At 34.0% G+C, this 15,657-nt stretch overlaps 1 protein-coding gene across 49 annotated transcripts in view; it reads left to right on the top strand.

Annotated features, from left to right (window-relative positions):
- rims2a (regulating synaptic membrane exocytosis 2a) overlaps nucleotides 1–15,657 on the top strand; it is a 201,347-nt gene that overhangs the window by 91,163 nt on the left and 94,527 nt on the right. For 31 of the 49 annotated variants that reach the window (XM_051864854.1, XM_051864852.1, XM_051864840.1 and 28 more), the window contains 4 exons: nucleotides 6,452–6,645; nucleotides 10,892–11,011; nucleotides 14,774–14,873; nucleotides 15,434–15,557. In XM_051864854.1, coding sequence (XP_051720814.1) covers nucleotides 6,452–6,645; nucleotides 10,892–11,011; nucleotides 14,774–14,873; nucleotides 15,434–15,557 — 538 coding nt within the window. Of the gene's footprint in view, nucleotides 1–6,228; nucleotides 6,297–6,451; nucleotides 6,646–10,891; nucleotides 11,012–14,773; nucleotides 14,874–15,433; nucleotides 15,558–15,657 lie in introns of all 49 variants that reach the window. The other 18 variants (XM_051864851.1, XM_051864881.1, XM_051864874.1 and 15 more) reach the window with 2 other exon arrangements.

Genomic DNA, 15,657 nt, shown 5'->3' with positions numbered 1-15,657 from the left:
ATGTTTCCACAAAAAATATTAAGCAGCACTACCATTTTCAACATTAATGAAATAAGAAATTAGAACATATTAGAATGATTTCTGAAGGATCATGTGACACTGAAGACGGTAGTAATGATAAAAAAATTAAAAATTAATCTTCTTTTTTCTTTTCTTTTTTCTTTTTATTTCGAACAACAACCAATAAAAAGTCAAATAAAATATGAAAATACAATAATTGTGTTACCACATACATAAAAAAAAAAAAAAAAAAACAATATCTGCAAATAATTATCAATTAATTACGTGTCCGAAAAGGAGCGGGATGAAGCAAAAGCTTGTTATTTACCCACCCCTTATACAACCATTCAAAATTCCAATATATATGAAATATTTTTCTATATATACTATTTATTCATAGCACAATAACAAATAAACCTTTTTTTTTTTAAACTCAAACCAAATTTTACCTTTTATACCAAACGACTCATCACCCTTTAGTCTTAATACAATCAATCTTTTAACCCACCCTCACACTCACTTTTGAGCTTTTAAACTGTAGTGCACATTTTCATAACTACTACATATTTAGACATACCACTCAGTTCATGTACTGCTTTTTGCACACTAAATAGTAGGGAAGTACGCATATTAAGACACGGAGAGCAGGGATTGGAAAGCGTCAAAGTGTCACAACCTACTAATAGCTTACTTATAGCATACTAAACTGGGAAGGAATGTATTTTAACATTGAAAAACATCACAAAAAGTTCCTTTAAATAATGCATTAAACACAATATCCAAAACCTGGGTATCACTTTTGACATCTGTAATGTCTTTGGACACTATTACAGTTCAACTTTAGCCATGAACTGGTTTTCTTTTTCGTTTGAGCAGACAGTTTATTTATTCCAGGCTTCCTGTTCTGAATGCAGGTTTTGACGTTATTTGTTTTGCCGTCTGACTGTCTGAAGATCAGACGTAATGAGGTGAAAGCAGGTTACCATGGCATCCGCTTGGCTGCAGGCCTGTTTTTGGATCTGGATAAGCCGCTTTGATTGGCTCTTGGCTCGCTCTGTATTCAGACCTGCTCTCAGACCAGCCAAAAAGATCTTGTACGATTCAGGGCGAATTATGTAATGGACAAAAAAGAAAAAAGAGTGCACCGTGATCAGAAAACATTTGGGGCGGAGCTTAACCAGATGACAGAGCTGCACGATTCTGGTTAATTTGAGAATTACGATTTTTTGTTTAAAATAGAGATCACGATTCACCCACAATTCTGAATAGACAACTAAACAAAATAACATGTAATTTACTACAGGCTCTGACAAAAGTTAATGGCTGCATTCTATTTAAAACATATTTAATTAATTTGAATTAATTATTTTAAAATCGGTTTAAATGAATGATTCAATGACTCATAAAGACTTCACTTGTTCATTAGTGGATGAATCAGAGTTTTTGAACAAATCTCTTGAATGAATGATTCAATGACGAATACAAAAGTTTGGAAACATTACAGTTTTTTAATTGAAGCATCAAGTTACGTGCAAAAGGTGATTTTGATCACTACCGTATCAGTGTTTATATGGGGTAAACTTTTACCCCAGTACTTTGTGATAATTTGAATTACTGTAACAGAAATAATGATACTCTGTGTTTGAAAAGATTGTTTGTGAAGCCAACGCAGATTTACGTGTTTCGCTGTGATCGTACTTGTCATAGACAAGGTTTAATAGACAAAGCCGAATCATTGTCATTTAGGAATAAGATCACATGGGTGTTTGAATCGAGATTGTGAACTTCTAACTATTAATCGTGCAGCTCAAAGATGACCCATTCCAGATATAATTACATTCAGCTACATGCATATGATTCATTTCTTCTGCTGTTCAAGCTGTCAGCAGAAATAACCTGTATCTGTGGAAATGTGATGGCCTGTGCTAAAGCTTTGTAAAAACATTGACGTGCAGTGGGAGACCCTCGTGTGATTTAGTGTAGTGTTCTCTCTTTTTGTTCTCCTCTTTATCGATCAGCAGATGTGCAGACAGAACAGGAGAAAAGGTTTGAAACAGTCTCGTGTCCACATAGTTACATTCATGTTTCAGTACTGTATGTGTTCTTGGAAGACACTTAGTAGGCCTAAGTGGTAATTAAAGAGTGATGTGAGTGTCTAAACAAAGCAATATATCACCATCAGCTTCTTTCATCAATATATCACCCATCATTATTTACATTTACAGGGCTTAATAATAAGGATGGCTCACTGGCCTGGGATTGTCACTTGCCCTATTGGTTTTTACATTTTTTGATCATGTACATGTTCTACTTGTTAGCTTGTGCACTAGGTAGCATAGATGAAATTGCAAGAATTACTGATAATCTTCGCGTCAGATAAAATAGATTGAAAATTACAAACCAATCAGTAATGATTCGCTGTGTATGCCATCATTTTCCAGCAAAAGTGTTTGTGAATTTATTTTTCGTTTCCCCCCCTGCATATTTATAATTAAACCTTTTATAATTTTAAGGTATTATTGCAATTTTTATTTTAGTAATATATATATTATATTTATATAATTCTATAAATATAAATGTAATAAAAATAATTAAATATTTATATAATATTTATTATATTTATATAATTCTATAAATATAAATGTAATAAAAATAATTAAATATTTATATAATATTTATTTATTAATGTTTTTAAATATTGAGAATTATTTTTTAATCTTTTAATATTATTTTTTAGATAACTGTAAAACCTAAATAATATTTACATAGTAAATAAATAAATGTTAAAATTGTACATTAAAAATCAAAAATGTAAATAAAAATAAATTCTAAAAATAAATTATTTTCTTTATATATATATATATATATATATATATATATATATGTATATATATATATATATATATAAAAATCTGCATTAGTTTGTGTAAAAATGTTGGCGTAATTCTTTTAGTGAGTTGGATAAACATTCAGCACGTGCAAACGAACCACATGATTCATTCATTGTGAATCCCCATTTTCCATGTCATGCCAAGGGGAACCAATCAGACCCCATCTTCAGTTTGAGACAGTTGTCTTATTTGAAACCTTCAACGGAGACAAATATCAATACTTATTTTATGATTGCACGCCATGTCGCTCTCTTCAGTCTGTCTCTCTTTCTGTTCTCCTGTCCCCTTCACTCGTAGTAAAAACAGCATCAATAATTAATGATCCAATTAATAGTTTACACTGGGTTTTTATTGAGTTGTCAGAGTGATGGAGAGCCGTGCACTAGCGGCCTGGGAGCTGTGCTCAGGCCTGAATCAGCACTTCCGCCTTCTGCCGTGAACGTGAGAGCGAGAGAGAAATAGATCCCAGAACGCAGCCACTAAGACCGCTGCGCTCACGCTTTTACTACCAACTCAGAGAGAGAGAGAGAGAGAGAGAGAGAGGAAGGACACAGCAATGCTTCAGAAGAATAGCATGATGATAGTGGACATTTGGAACACAAATAAGTGGAGAGTGTGCACTGAAATAATTGTAGCTACTGTTATTGTTTTGTCCCAGGTTAATTGGGCCACTTTTTGTCATTGAGATGGTTGGAAAATAATGGCGTAATTTACCTGAATTCACCTTAAATGTGGTAAAGATTTTACTATACTATTTATTTTACCATGGTAAATATGTGCATATTACTGTATGAGTCCGTTTTCCCATTTTTCAATTCAAGCGTTACATAAAGTAAGATCTATCATTAATTTGTTATGAATAAACATCTTTTGGATTGCATCCATTAAGTTCTCAAATTAAATTAGATGAAATACTTTTAATTCATTAAAAGTAACACTGGATTGTGCAAAATCTGCATTATCACATTTTATTTTTTGCATTTTCAGCAAAAATAACTATATCTGATAAATACTGTTATATTCAGTGATGAAAATACTGAAGATTTTGCCCTATCATACATATAAAAAAAAAAAAAAAAAAATGCATATACTTTTTTATTTAAAGGTACACTATGTTCATAAAAAAGTAAGCCTTTTTTAAGATTTATGAATTTCAATTGTATAGTAAAATTCCATCAAATTGAATTGAATAATCCTTACGTATTATACATATTATGGATTAAGAATTTTAAATGAGTACAAAAAAAAAAAACTAGAGCTTAATAAAACATTTTGTATAAATTTTAATGAACCATTTCGTTTTATGCGATTTGTATTCACAAATTAAAAAAAAAAAAAGTTTATGAAAGATTATAAATACGGATCACATAAACTAATTGGTCCATTCCCTTGTTTAAATTCTTAATTTATAATATGAATAATATGTAAAGTTTATTCAATTCAATTTGATGGAATTTTACTATACAATTGAAATTCGTAAATCTTAAAAAAAGACTTAAAAAATGTTTTGAGTGTAACATTTTTTGTTCAGAATGTACAAAATCTATATAATGAGCGAGTACATCATGAATCCATTTTCCAAACCGTGTTTTTGTCTTATCCTGAATCACTACGGTACAACTATTATAATAAGAGTTTTTATATTGGGACTATTTTAGACGGGGTGGGACGACAACGACTGCCGAGTAGCGGAGTACCTGTGTGACTCGTCATAGACATAAACAGAAAGAATTATCTCCGGCTACAATGTTCTTCCGCAAGATACAGTTTTGTTTATTAACTGCTAGAGTGCCAAAAGATACATAGTGTACCTTTAAATAAAATTAAATAATAAAAAAAGGTTTGTATTTCTCTATTCCAGATTATTTTTCCCTTTGTGTTTTGTTTCTGATATTCTTATGGATATTCATGGCATGCATAATTCTATTTTTTGTACTATATGACTTCTAGAGAACCATAGGATTGCATTCAGTGGGTTTCTGCGAGTACTACAGGAAGAGCTTTAGGCTGCTTCCTAAACTGTCTCTTTATTCTTTTGTTCATTAATTCTCATAAGTCTGCTGTTCTCTGTCATTACCACCGGCACTGGTGTTCTGGAGTTTAATGTAATGAGTCCCATATGTAGATCAGTGTCTGTTGTTTAAGCTGCTAATAAATATTAGATGAAAAACTAAACAAAACAATTATTGTTATTATATGTATGTTATTATATTTAGATGTCATATTTATTATGCTATATTTAATCAAGCCATATGTTATATTCGGCTGATGTCATATTTGATTTGATCAAGCCATATGTTATAGGTAAAGACATCATAGCTGATGGTTTATATCTGATTATGATGTCATATAGGTTGATATCATATCTAATGATGTAATATCTCTTCAAACGTAGGAACGAAGGTTAAGAGAGTTTGCACCGACTGCATTTTAAACTGAAGCCGGCATTGTGTGTTTTTTTTTTTTCCTCAAGTAATGTGTAGTACGGCCCAGTCCCAAGATCTTTTCAAATCTTATTAGTCAGACTTTGAAGATAACGACTTCAGCCAAGTTTCTTGAGCAGTGCAAATGTTTGACCTCTTCTGTAGTTTTGTACAAAGGCGCATTCTGTTGCGTTTACCAGGGACAATTCTCTATATTCTTGTTCCTGATTTGTCAGAGTAAGTAGTGTTGTCAAAAGTACCGATTTCGTACCAAGTCAGTACTGAAATTTTAAAAATGTGATGATACCACTAGCATTTTGAGCACTGTTGAGCAGATTCTTAAACACCTCTGATTGGCCATTGTGTTCACATGCTCAACAGATAGGTCTGTGATTGGCTACAATGATCAACCCTTCAAAAACATGTTGTATGTTTGAAGCTCTTCACTGAGCGCTTGCACAGATACACGCTTACACTTTTGTGTGCTTTCAAACGCTCCCGTGCGTTGATCATTGTAGCCAATCACAGACATATCTGTTGAGCGTGTGAACACAATGGCCAATCAGAGGTGTTTACACATCAACATCGCTCAAAATGCTAGGGGGAAATGCTGCTTTCGTTACATTTTTTAAATTTCAGTACCGACTTGGTAAAGAAGTCGGTACTTTTGACAACACTAATAGTTAGGTTGCATAAATACAGCTATGAGTGTAATAATCAAGTGTGAGTGTAAGTATGAGTGCGTCTGACACATTTAACAGTATGACAGAGTGAATACAGTGTCTTTTTTCCCCACATGTCTCTGTTTCTTTTGTCCTCACAAACTACCTTTGCTCTCTGCTGTATGTGTGCGTTCTGGGATTGTGTGTGTGTTTGTGTGTGTGTGTGTGTATGTGTGTGTGTGGCGCTCGCAGGGGATTTGGATGGCCACTGGTGGGATCATACAACGTGGCATAGCAGCGATGCTTCCTCCATGTCTTTGGTGAGACATGCGGAGCCTAATGTCCCACCTCTTTCTCTCTCTCTCTGTCTCTCTTTCTTTCTCTCTGTCACTCTTTGTCATTTCATGGTTCTTTTGATTTATTTTCACTTCTGCATGTCTTTTTTTTTCTTTCTGTTTTTATCCCATGTCTGTAGGGGACAGTCAAAGGGGAAAAAGACAAACTTTTGAGCAGTCACACACCTTATCTGAGGGCCAAAAGAAAATGGTGCGCTTTGGGGGCCACTCTTTGGAAGAAGATGCTGAGTGGTGTGAACCCCAGGTTAAAGACTCGGGGGTTGATACGTGCAGTAGCACTACCCTAAACGAGGAGCATAGCCATAGTGAGAAGGTACTGGGACCTCTCTAGCCTGCATTGATTTGATTTCATTTGATCTTGTTTTGTTTGAACTTTTCATTTACTTCATTTTGTTCCATTTTCACATGGTCTTTGTTTTGATGTCGCTAATAATAGGTGAGATGTTGATTTGATTTTCTTTTGGGATGTTACAAGGATAGTTCACCCAAAAATGAAAGTTTTGGTATCATTTACTCATCTTCAGGGTGTTCCAAAACCGTATGACTTTCTTTTATTTTTTCTCCATGGAGCACAAAAAGGATTTTTTTAATAAATGAAAGCAGACACTAACCAAGAGCTGTCAAGCTCCAAAAAGGACAAAAACACCACACAGTTGTCATGAAAATAGTCTATATATGCAATATTTCAACTACACTGCTGTTCAAAAGTTTAGGGTCACTAAGATGAATTATATAAAGGTGATCAAAAGTGACATTTATAATGTTGCAAAAGATTTTAAATAAATTAATAAACTTTCTAGTAGGGGTGTAACGGTACACAAACATGACGGTTCGGTAATATAAACATATATTAAATAATTAAGACATTACTAACAGATAAAGTAAATATGATGAATATATAAGCTTATATAGCTCATATATTTAGTGAAATGCTCCCATCTAGAGTTCATTTCTCATGCTGTGGACACTAAATGACTTGCCTGAGGTAAATGTAATGCTATGTGAGATATTATTCTCAAGCTGTTTCACTGATGTCTTTCCGTGGTTGAAACACTGGTTGAGAGATTACACGTAAACATATCTATGCATAGATCGTCTGTTCTTCTTCTTCTGCGCTTTTTCCTGTTGTGGTGGTTAGCAAACAGAATTAACAAAATTAACAAAAACATTAACAAAATTAATGCTTGCGCCCCCTTCTGGCTTGGAGTATGAATAGTCTGTGACTGACTGTATTCGTCGTCTGACTATATGAACTGAACGGTACATGTACCGTTACACCCCTACTTTCTATTCATCAAAGAATCGTGAAAAAAAATTGTTAACACAAAAATATTAAGCAGCACAACTGTTTTCAACATTGATAATAATAGGATTTTTTTCTTAAGCAGCACATTAGAATGATTTCTGAAGGATTATCACTGAATATTGGCGTAATGGCTGCTGGAAATTCAACTTTGCCATCACAGGAATAAATGACATTTTAAAACATTATTAACATTAAAAGTTATTTAAAATTGTAATATTTTACAGTATTACTGGTTTTACTGTATTTTTATGCAGCCTTGGTGAGAATAGGACACAAATTTTTTATGAATTTTAATGAATAAAAAGTTTTTTTTTTTAACCAAACTATTGAACAGTAGAGTAGTGTGTGAACTGCACATTGCACATTAAATTTCTTACATTTTAACATAATTAATCTTGCACATAACGTTCAGTCATGTGACTCACAACAAGAACCAATAGTGTTCAGTATCATGTCAAAATATGCTTTCATTGTTTGTAAAAGATCTCCATGAACATTTTCCTTTTCTGTTCCATCGAAGGAAGAAAGTACGGGTTCAGAACATCATTAACAATAATGACAAAATTACATTTTTGGTTGAACTATTCCTTTACGTGTTTTAAGTAAAAAAAAATAAAAAAAACTTGCGTTTTCCTGAGTTTTTAAACTTTTTTTCTTCTGTGGCAGTAGCTGGGGAGACTCTTGCTTGCTCTGTTATCGTTTGCTTCTTAGCCGCAGCTGCTGTAGTCGACATAGCTGCGAATCACTTCACCGTGTGACTGTGTGTTTTGTCATGGCACTTAGGGAATGTGGGTTCCCCTGTCAGCTGCATGCCCTCTCAGCCTCGTGTGTTATTGCCGTGTTAGTGGCCCCGTCAGCCGCGGTAGGGCCCCAGAACCCCTCACTGGTTCGAATCCTCACTCCTTCCCCCTTCTCCCACCAGACACACTCCAGGAGACTCGCTCCGAAACACACGCTCACTCGCTCAAAGATGGCTAGCCAGGATTTGTTTTGCCACAAAGTTTGTTTTTCTTTTTTCCCTTTCCACTGTCATATTCCTTTGCTCTCCATGTTATGGATCACAGGATTCCACCGTTTGTGTTCGTGAGCCTTTCCATACTGTTCTCCTCGCTTTTGGTTTGAACATCGTCTGTTTTTCTTCTTCCATTATTCGGGCTTGTGTTTGCTGGATGTGGTGCTGGGGTCGGCTGTGGTGATGGAGGTGGTCTCTGTCCGTGACTAGGGGGCTTTTCTCTGCATGTGATGGGTGCATGTCACTCCCAAGAAAATCACACAAACTCTACATCATCTAGAGCCTCTTCAGCCCAAAAAAATATGACATTTATAAAGTAATGTTTTGGATTCAATATGCTGTTAGCCTATAACAGAAAATAATTTTGGCCATTTTCTAAAAATACACTACCATTCAAAAGTTTGGGGTCAGTAAGATAGACAGATTTATTTATTGAAGAAAGTAATACTTTTATTCAGCAAAGAAGCATTACATTTTTCAAAAGTGACAGTAAAGTCTTTCAAGATGTTACAAAAAAATTTCTATTTCAAATAAATGTTGTCCTTTTGAACTTTCTGTTCATCAACAAATCCTGAAAAAAAAAAAAAAAAAAAGATATATATATATATATATATATGTATATATACAGCATATTAAAATGATTTCTGACTGGAGTAATGATGCTGTAAATTCAGCTTTGCCATCACAGGAATGAATTCCATTTAATTATATATTAATAATACAATATATTAAAACACTTCACCAAGGAATTCTGAAAAAACAAAAAAAAAACTTTTATTTAGCAAGGGGGCATTAAATTGATCATAAGTGACAGTAAAGACTTTTAAGATGTTAAAAAAACATTTCTATTTCAAATAAATGTATATATATATTCAAATAAATGTATGTATATATATATATATATATATATATATATATATATATATATATATATATATATATATATAGATATATATATATATATAGATATATATATAACCTTACTGCCCCAAACCTTTGAATGGTAGTTTAAGTATAAATTACATTTACAGTATGGAAAAGTGAAATTTATAGGGCAAGGCATTATACCATTACTTTAAGAAGTATATCCACATGACTTTAAACATTATATATGTGACAGAATGGCTTGTTAACTTACTGTATAAATCCTTTCAGATTTTTTTTGTTTGTTTTTGCATTACAACGTAAAACCACAAACAGTAGTATATTTGCAAAGATCTCTGGAATAATGTCAGTAACATGTAAGCAAAACTTAATTCATGTAGAAATGCCATCTCACCAATAAATGGACAATTTAGACAACTTTATAGCTCAGAACACAGACAATTTGTACAAAATAAGTAATATAAGCACTTTAGCAAAAATGCAAGCTTCACATTTCTGCTTTTAAACCATCTGGAATGCCTTGCTCCATAGACCTCCATTATATTTTTCTACTGTAAGCAGTTTTTGTATGTTTGTACCAACTGAGGGATGATTCAAAATTATTTTCTGATAGATGTTGTCCGTATAGCTTAACTTGAACCTGCGTTACTGCTACTTGAATCTGTCTCCTGTTCATAATTGAAATTGAGTGTTGATGTATTGTATTATAATAGTCATTCGTTAAATTTTGACCACATTTCCACATTGACTTTTAAAAAAATATATAAAATACATTATAAGACATTCTATTTTTCTACAGCTAAATTGTTTAGTGAATAGTTTATCAAAATAGACAATTTCTGTCATCATTTTCTCACCTTCAAGATTTGAGAGCTCCAGTGGAAGAATTTCAGCTTCCAAAAAAATACTAACATTTCAGCATTTCATGCTGAGCTATCATATAGCTTGCACATTGAAGTGGACCACTTTGCTCTCTATATTATGGTATCACCATTTAACATTGGACGACTGCTACTTACTATCCACTTTCGTTATGTACTGTATATACATTATATCAGTCACAAATACTTTTGTGATCCATGGGGGAAAAAAAAAAGAAAAGCGTACAGGTTTGGAATGACATGAGGGTGAGTAAATGATGACAGAATTTTCATTTCGGGGTGAGCTAATCCCTTAAGCCTCTAGAGACATTATTTGATTTGTCCCAGTCGTGTGGCTTACTCCCATGAAACACCTGCAATCACAACAGAGTTTGTGTGATAAATCGGATGAAATTCATCTCAGCCTTCCCCGCACCAGCACTGGCAGGTTTCTGTGTGTTCTGGAATGATGTTTGTTGTGGTTTTGACCTGACAGCACCCGGTCACATGGCAGCCCTCCAAAGACGGAGATCGACTCATTGGCAGGATCCTGCTCAACAAGCGCATGAAGGACGGCAGCGTTCCTCGCGACTCTGGAGCTCTTCTGGGACTGAAAGTGAGTCGCTCAGCCTCCTGTGTGGACATGCTCCTTATGTGATTTTGATTTCACACATGGTTGTGTAGCTGCTTTAGCACAAACTCTGTCAACAACATTTATGTTGATTATTACAGAAAAGTAAGTTCCCACCTTTTTAAAAAAGCAAAAATAATCAATTATTTTGGGACCCACTAATATGCACATTTTGTATGTTCTCTTATCTGACACTCAGTTCAGTTCATGGAGCTCTTTTCAAACGAGCTGATGATCTGAATCAGGTTCATTAAATAAGGGAGACATACATAATGTGCAGAGAGGTGGGTCACCAGGACCGGAGTTGAGAACCAGTGTTCTAGAGGAAGTGAACATGGCCATGGACTTTGAAGGGTTAAAATCAGAAAAGTTAAGCCGAGATTGTTCATGTTCATGTTCATTTTACTTCAGTGATCTCATGAGAGAAACAGGATATTGAACAATAAAATGTAGGGTGGGATTGTTTATCCATTAGGAACTGATTGAATTGAAAGGAAAGTCATTTCAGAAGTGGATCAAAATTTTTGATTAATTATGAATGAACATTTTATTACTTCGAAAAATGTGAACTGATAAAATAAGGATAAAAATATTGCATGAAATAATGCTATTTTATTATTTATGCAGTATTCATTCAAAATGAATCTTAAAATGTCTTGTATATAGTTTTTTAGTTTTCAGTACTCTCTAAATAGGTTCCAAAAGTTTTTTTTTTTTTTTTTTTTTTGTAGCAATGCAATTGTTGCGTTTTGGTTCCCCAAAGAACGTCTCAATGAATAGTTCTTAAAATAACCATTTTACTTACACTCTTAAAAATAAAGGTTCTTTTTTGGCTTTGATGGTTTTATGAAGAACCTTTAACATCCATGAAACCTTTCCTTTCCTTTCCTTTCCTTAAAAGGATTTTTTTTTAGTGGAAAAAGTGGATACACTCTTAAAAAATAAAGGCTCTTTATTGGCATCGATGTGTAAAGAACCTTTAACCCTTTAGAACCTAAAGCTAAAATAGCCCGTTTTCACATATTATGTTTTTTTTATTATAAAATTCTCTAACAATGTGCTATCTTCAAGTGCAAGGTGTCATTTTTTTCAGAAAACAACTGGCTTTCAATAAATTACAGTTATTGACCATTAATGTATATGGTGAGTTTGTAAATAGAATTTAAATAGACGAAAATAAAAAAAATAATAATAAATTTTCGGCTTTTTATTTAGAAAAAAAAGAGAAAAATGATGATCGAAAGAATCTAACATTTCAAACTTGAAAATTCAACTATATTACATATATACAAGTCCTTTTGTGACACTTGGTTGCACAGTTTTCATTCAGGAGAAATTTTTTTCATACACGCATACATATACTACATATGCACGCATCAGCACGCATACATTTACCGCACGGACACATTATACAGATGCACACACCAAATGCGAAATGCGAGTCTCACTTAGCCTCCTCCCAAGTCTTATAAAAAATCATCCCAATTGACTGTGTACTCCTTTGCCATGTTTTTGTTTGTTTCTTCTATTATTTATGCAATCCAAAACTCCCTAAACTGCCGCGCTCCGTATCTCTACGTTCAAATCCTCCTTCCACCCGCTCTCCCCGAAAGCGGCTGCCATTTGCTGACGGAAGGAACGAAATTACCGTAATAACCCTTATATTGCCGAAAAGCCCATGTTGTCTACTATCTGTAGCAATTTGAATTATTACGATGGCACAAACGGTTCAAGAGTTACGGTAACATGAATACAGCTTGGTTGGATGTGTCGCCGACGACACATCCGGTTTTAAAGGGTTAACATCCATAAAACATTTCCTTTCCACAAAAGGTTCTTTAGATTTTTATAATGTTCTTCACAGTAAGAATGAATGGTTGTTGTAAGAACTGTTCATTAAAAGGTTCTTTAGGGAGCCCAAAATGATTCTTCTATGGCATTGCTGTTTAAAAAAAAAAAAAAAACCCAACCCTTTAGAACCTTTATTTTTAATAGTGTGATGGATTTTTAAAATGTTCTTCACACTAAGAAAAAAATATTATTTTAAGAACTGTTCACTGTTTTTTGGGAACCAAAAATAGTTCTTCAGTGGCATTGCTGTGAAAACACCTTTTTGGAACATTTATTTTTAACTCTCTTCTCGCCATTGACAGAATTTTCCATAATTTATGAGACAGCGCTTCGCTGCTATTGACGGAATTTTCCAGTTTTCACTGTTATATGGTGGGGGGGCGCTATTGTGCATCTTCTGAAAGAGTACAGAATCTCTGGATTAAAACACAGGCAAAAAAGGAGCATAAAAAATGCTGGCAGGGAAAGAGTTCAAGGATTAGATCACTTCAGAGTTCAGATTTCCTGATAATTTACTCACCCGCATGTCATCCAAGATGTTCATGTCTTTCTTTCTTCAGTCGCGCCTACGTCACGCGTGACCTTTCCAACGTGATTACGTAATGCGTGCCACATCGCAGAGCTAGTGCAAGACGAGCATTTGTGGGTAAAAAGTATATACATTTTTATTTTATTTAGAAAATGACATATCGTTTCGCTAGATAAGACCCTTATTCGTCGTCTGGGATCGTGTAGAGCCCTTTGAAGCTGCATTGAAACTGAAATATGGACCTTCAACCCGTTGGTCCCTTGTGAAATCCACTATATGGAGAAAAATCCTGGAATGTTTTCCTCAAAAACCTTAATTTCTTTTCGATTGAAGAAAGAAAGACATAAACATCTTGGATGAGATGGGGGTGAGTAAATTATCAGAAAAATTGAGTTCTGAAGTGAACAAATCCATTAAGTGTGAAGTTCCGAAGAACTTTTTTTCCCATTATAAAGAGCCATTTGTACTATGAAAATGTTCCATGGATGTTAAAGGTTCTCCATGGAACCATCAATGAAAATGAAAAAATTATTATTTTAAAGCCTGCATGCATAGTACTGTTAAAAATGTGCATTGAGAATGTTCATTATGATTTATTGTTGACGATGAAAGAGCGAAAAAACATGGTTAGAGTAAAGCTCTTACAGTGGAAGTAAACAGGGCCGTGTACTTTGAGAGTTTAAAAGCAGAAATGCGAAGCTCGTATTTGTTGTTAAAGCACTTACATGCATTCTTCAGTAGAGTGGAGAGAAACAAAGAATCGTTACTGATAACAAACTTTCTGAATGGCTGACTGTGTGTCAGCTCAGTGCTACCATGTGCATTATATCCTTTACCAGCAGCAGTTTGTCAAACACACACACACACACACACTCAATCGCCCTCGGCTGCATGCCACTCATTATGTAAAGCCATCTTTATCTAGGAGGCAGCTCGTAATCTTCTTTGTATGTTTGCACTGGGCTGCCATTAGTGGGGATTTGATTTGTATGATGCTCACAGAAGAGCGATTGGTCATGTGGTTTATGGAACAGACCTCCAGGCATTTTCCAGTGGTCGGTTCTTTCTTTTTAAAAGCACATACAGAAATAATGTACACACACCCTTGAAAGTCTCACTGTTTCTGTTCAGTGTAACTTGTGCAGTTTGTTTCTAAATGGATTATTTTATTCTGAATTCTAGTACAATCAGTCATGACTAAAAAGCCATGATTAAATATATTCACCTTACATTAGCAACATAAAAACTTCATTATGGGATCATGATACCTACAATACAACTGAAATGTAATATCAGTACCACAGCTAAAACTAATATTTATAATTTCAAAAGCAATAGTTCATTATTTTCTTTTGTGCATTTTGCAGGTTGTTGGGGGAAAGATGACAGAGTCTGGGCGACTTTGTGCATTCATCACCAAAGTAAGGAAAGGAAGTTTAGCGGATACAGTTGGGCACCTCAGACCAGGTACATGCTATTTTTCTGTATTTCATACACTACTGTTCAAAAGTTTGGGGTCAGTAAGATTTAAAAAAAATATATTTTTAAAAGTCTCTTATGCTTATTTAATCAGAAAAACAGTAAAAAAGCAGTAATATTGAGAAAAAATATTACAATTTAAAAAAAAACTGTTTTATATTTTAAGGCTTTTTCAAATGTAATTTAATCCTGTGATTGCTAAGCTGAATTTTCAGCATCATTACTCCAGTCTTCAGTGTCACATGATCCTTCAGAAATCATTCTAATATGCTGATTTGCTACTCAAGAAAGATTTATTTGATGAATAAATAATTGAAAATATATATTTTTGTAACAGTGTAGAAGTTTACTCCCACTTTACTTTGATTAATTTTATGCATTCAGGCATAATAAAAGTATTCATTAAAAAAAAAAAAAAAAAAACCTTACTGACCCAAAACTTTTGAACAGTGGTGAATGTAGGACTCGTATTACTATATAAATGCAGTAGTGAATTCTAGCAATGTTTGACTACAGATGGTTTGGTAATTGATTTTCTTGTTTCATAGGTGATCAGGTCCTAGAGTGGAACGGCCGACATTTACAAGGAGCCACATTTAAAGAAGTTTACAATATCATTTTAGAATCAAAGCCAGAGCCTCAGGTGGAACTAGTGGTCTCTCGACCCATTGGGTACGACTTCCTCTACAGTGTTTTTCAGTTGACATGAGATTGTTTTTTATTTGAACTTAAAGGGGACCTATTATGCCCCCTTTTACAAGATGTAATATAA

This window comes from Ctenopharyngodon idella, chromosome 16 (genome assembly GCF_019924925.1).
Source record: "Ctenopharyngodon idella isolate HZGC_01 chromosome 16, HZGC01, whole genome shotgun sequence".
In the NCBI taxonomy this organism is placed as follows: Eukaryota; Metazoa; Chordata; class Actinopteri; order Cypriniformes; family Xenocyprididae; genus Ctenopharyngodon; species Ctenopharyngodon idella.
Note: the sequence above shows the minus strand (reverse complement) of the source record. Positions and strands in the feature narration are given on the sequence as shown.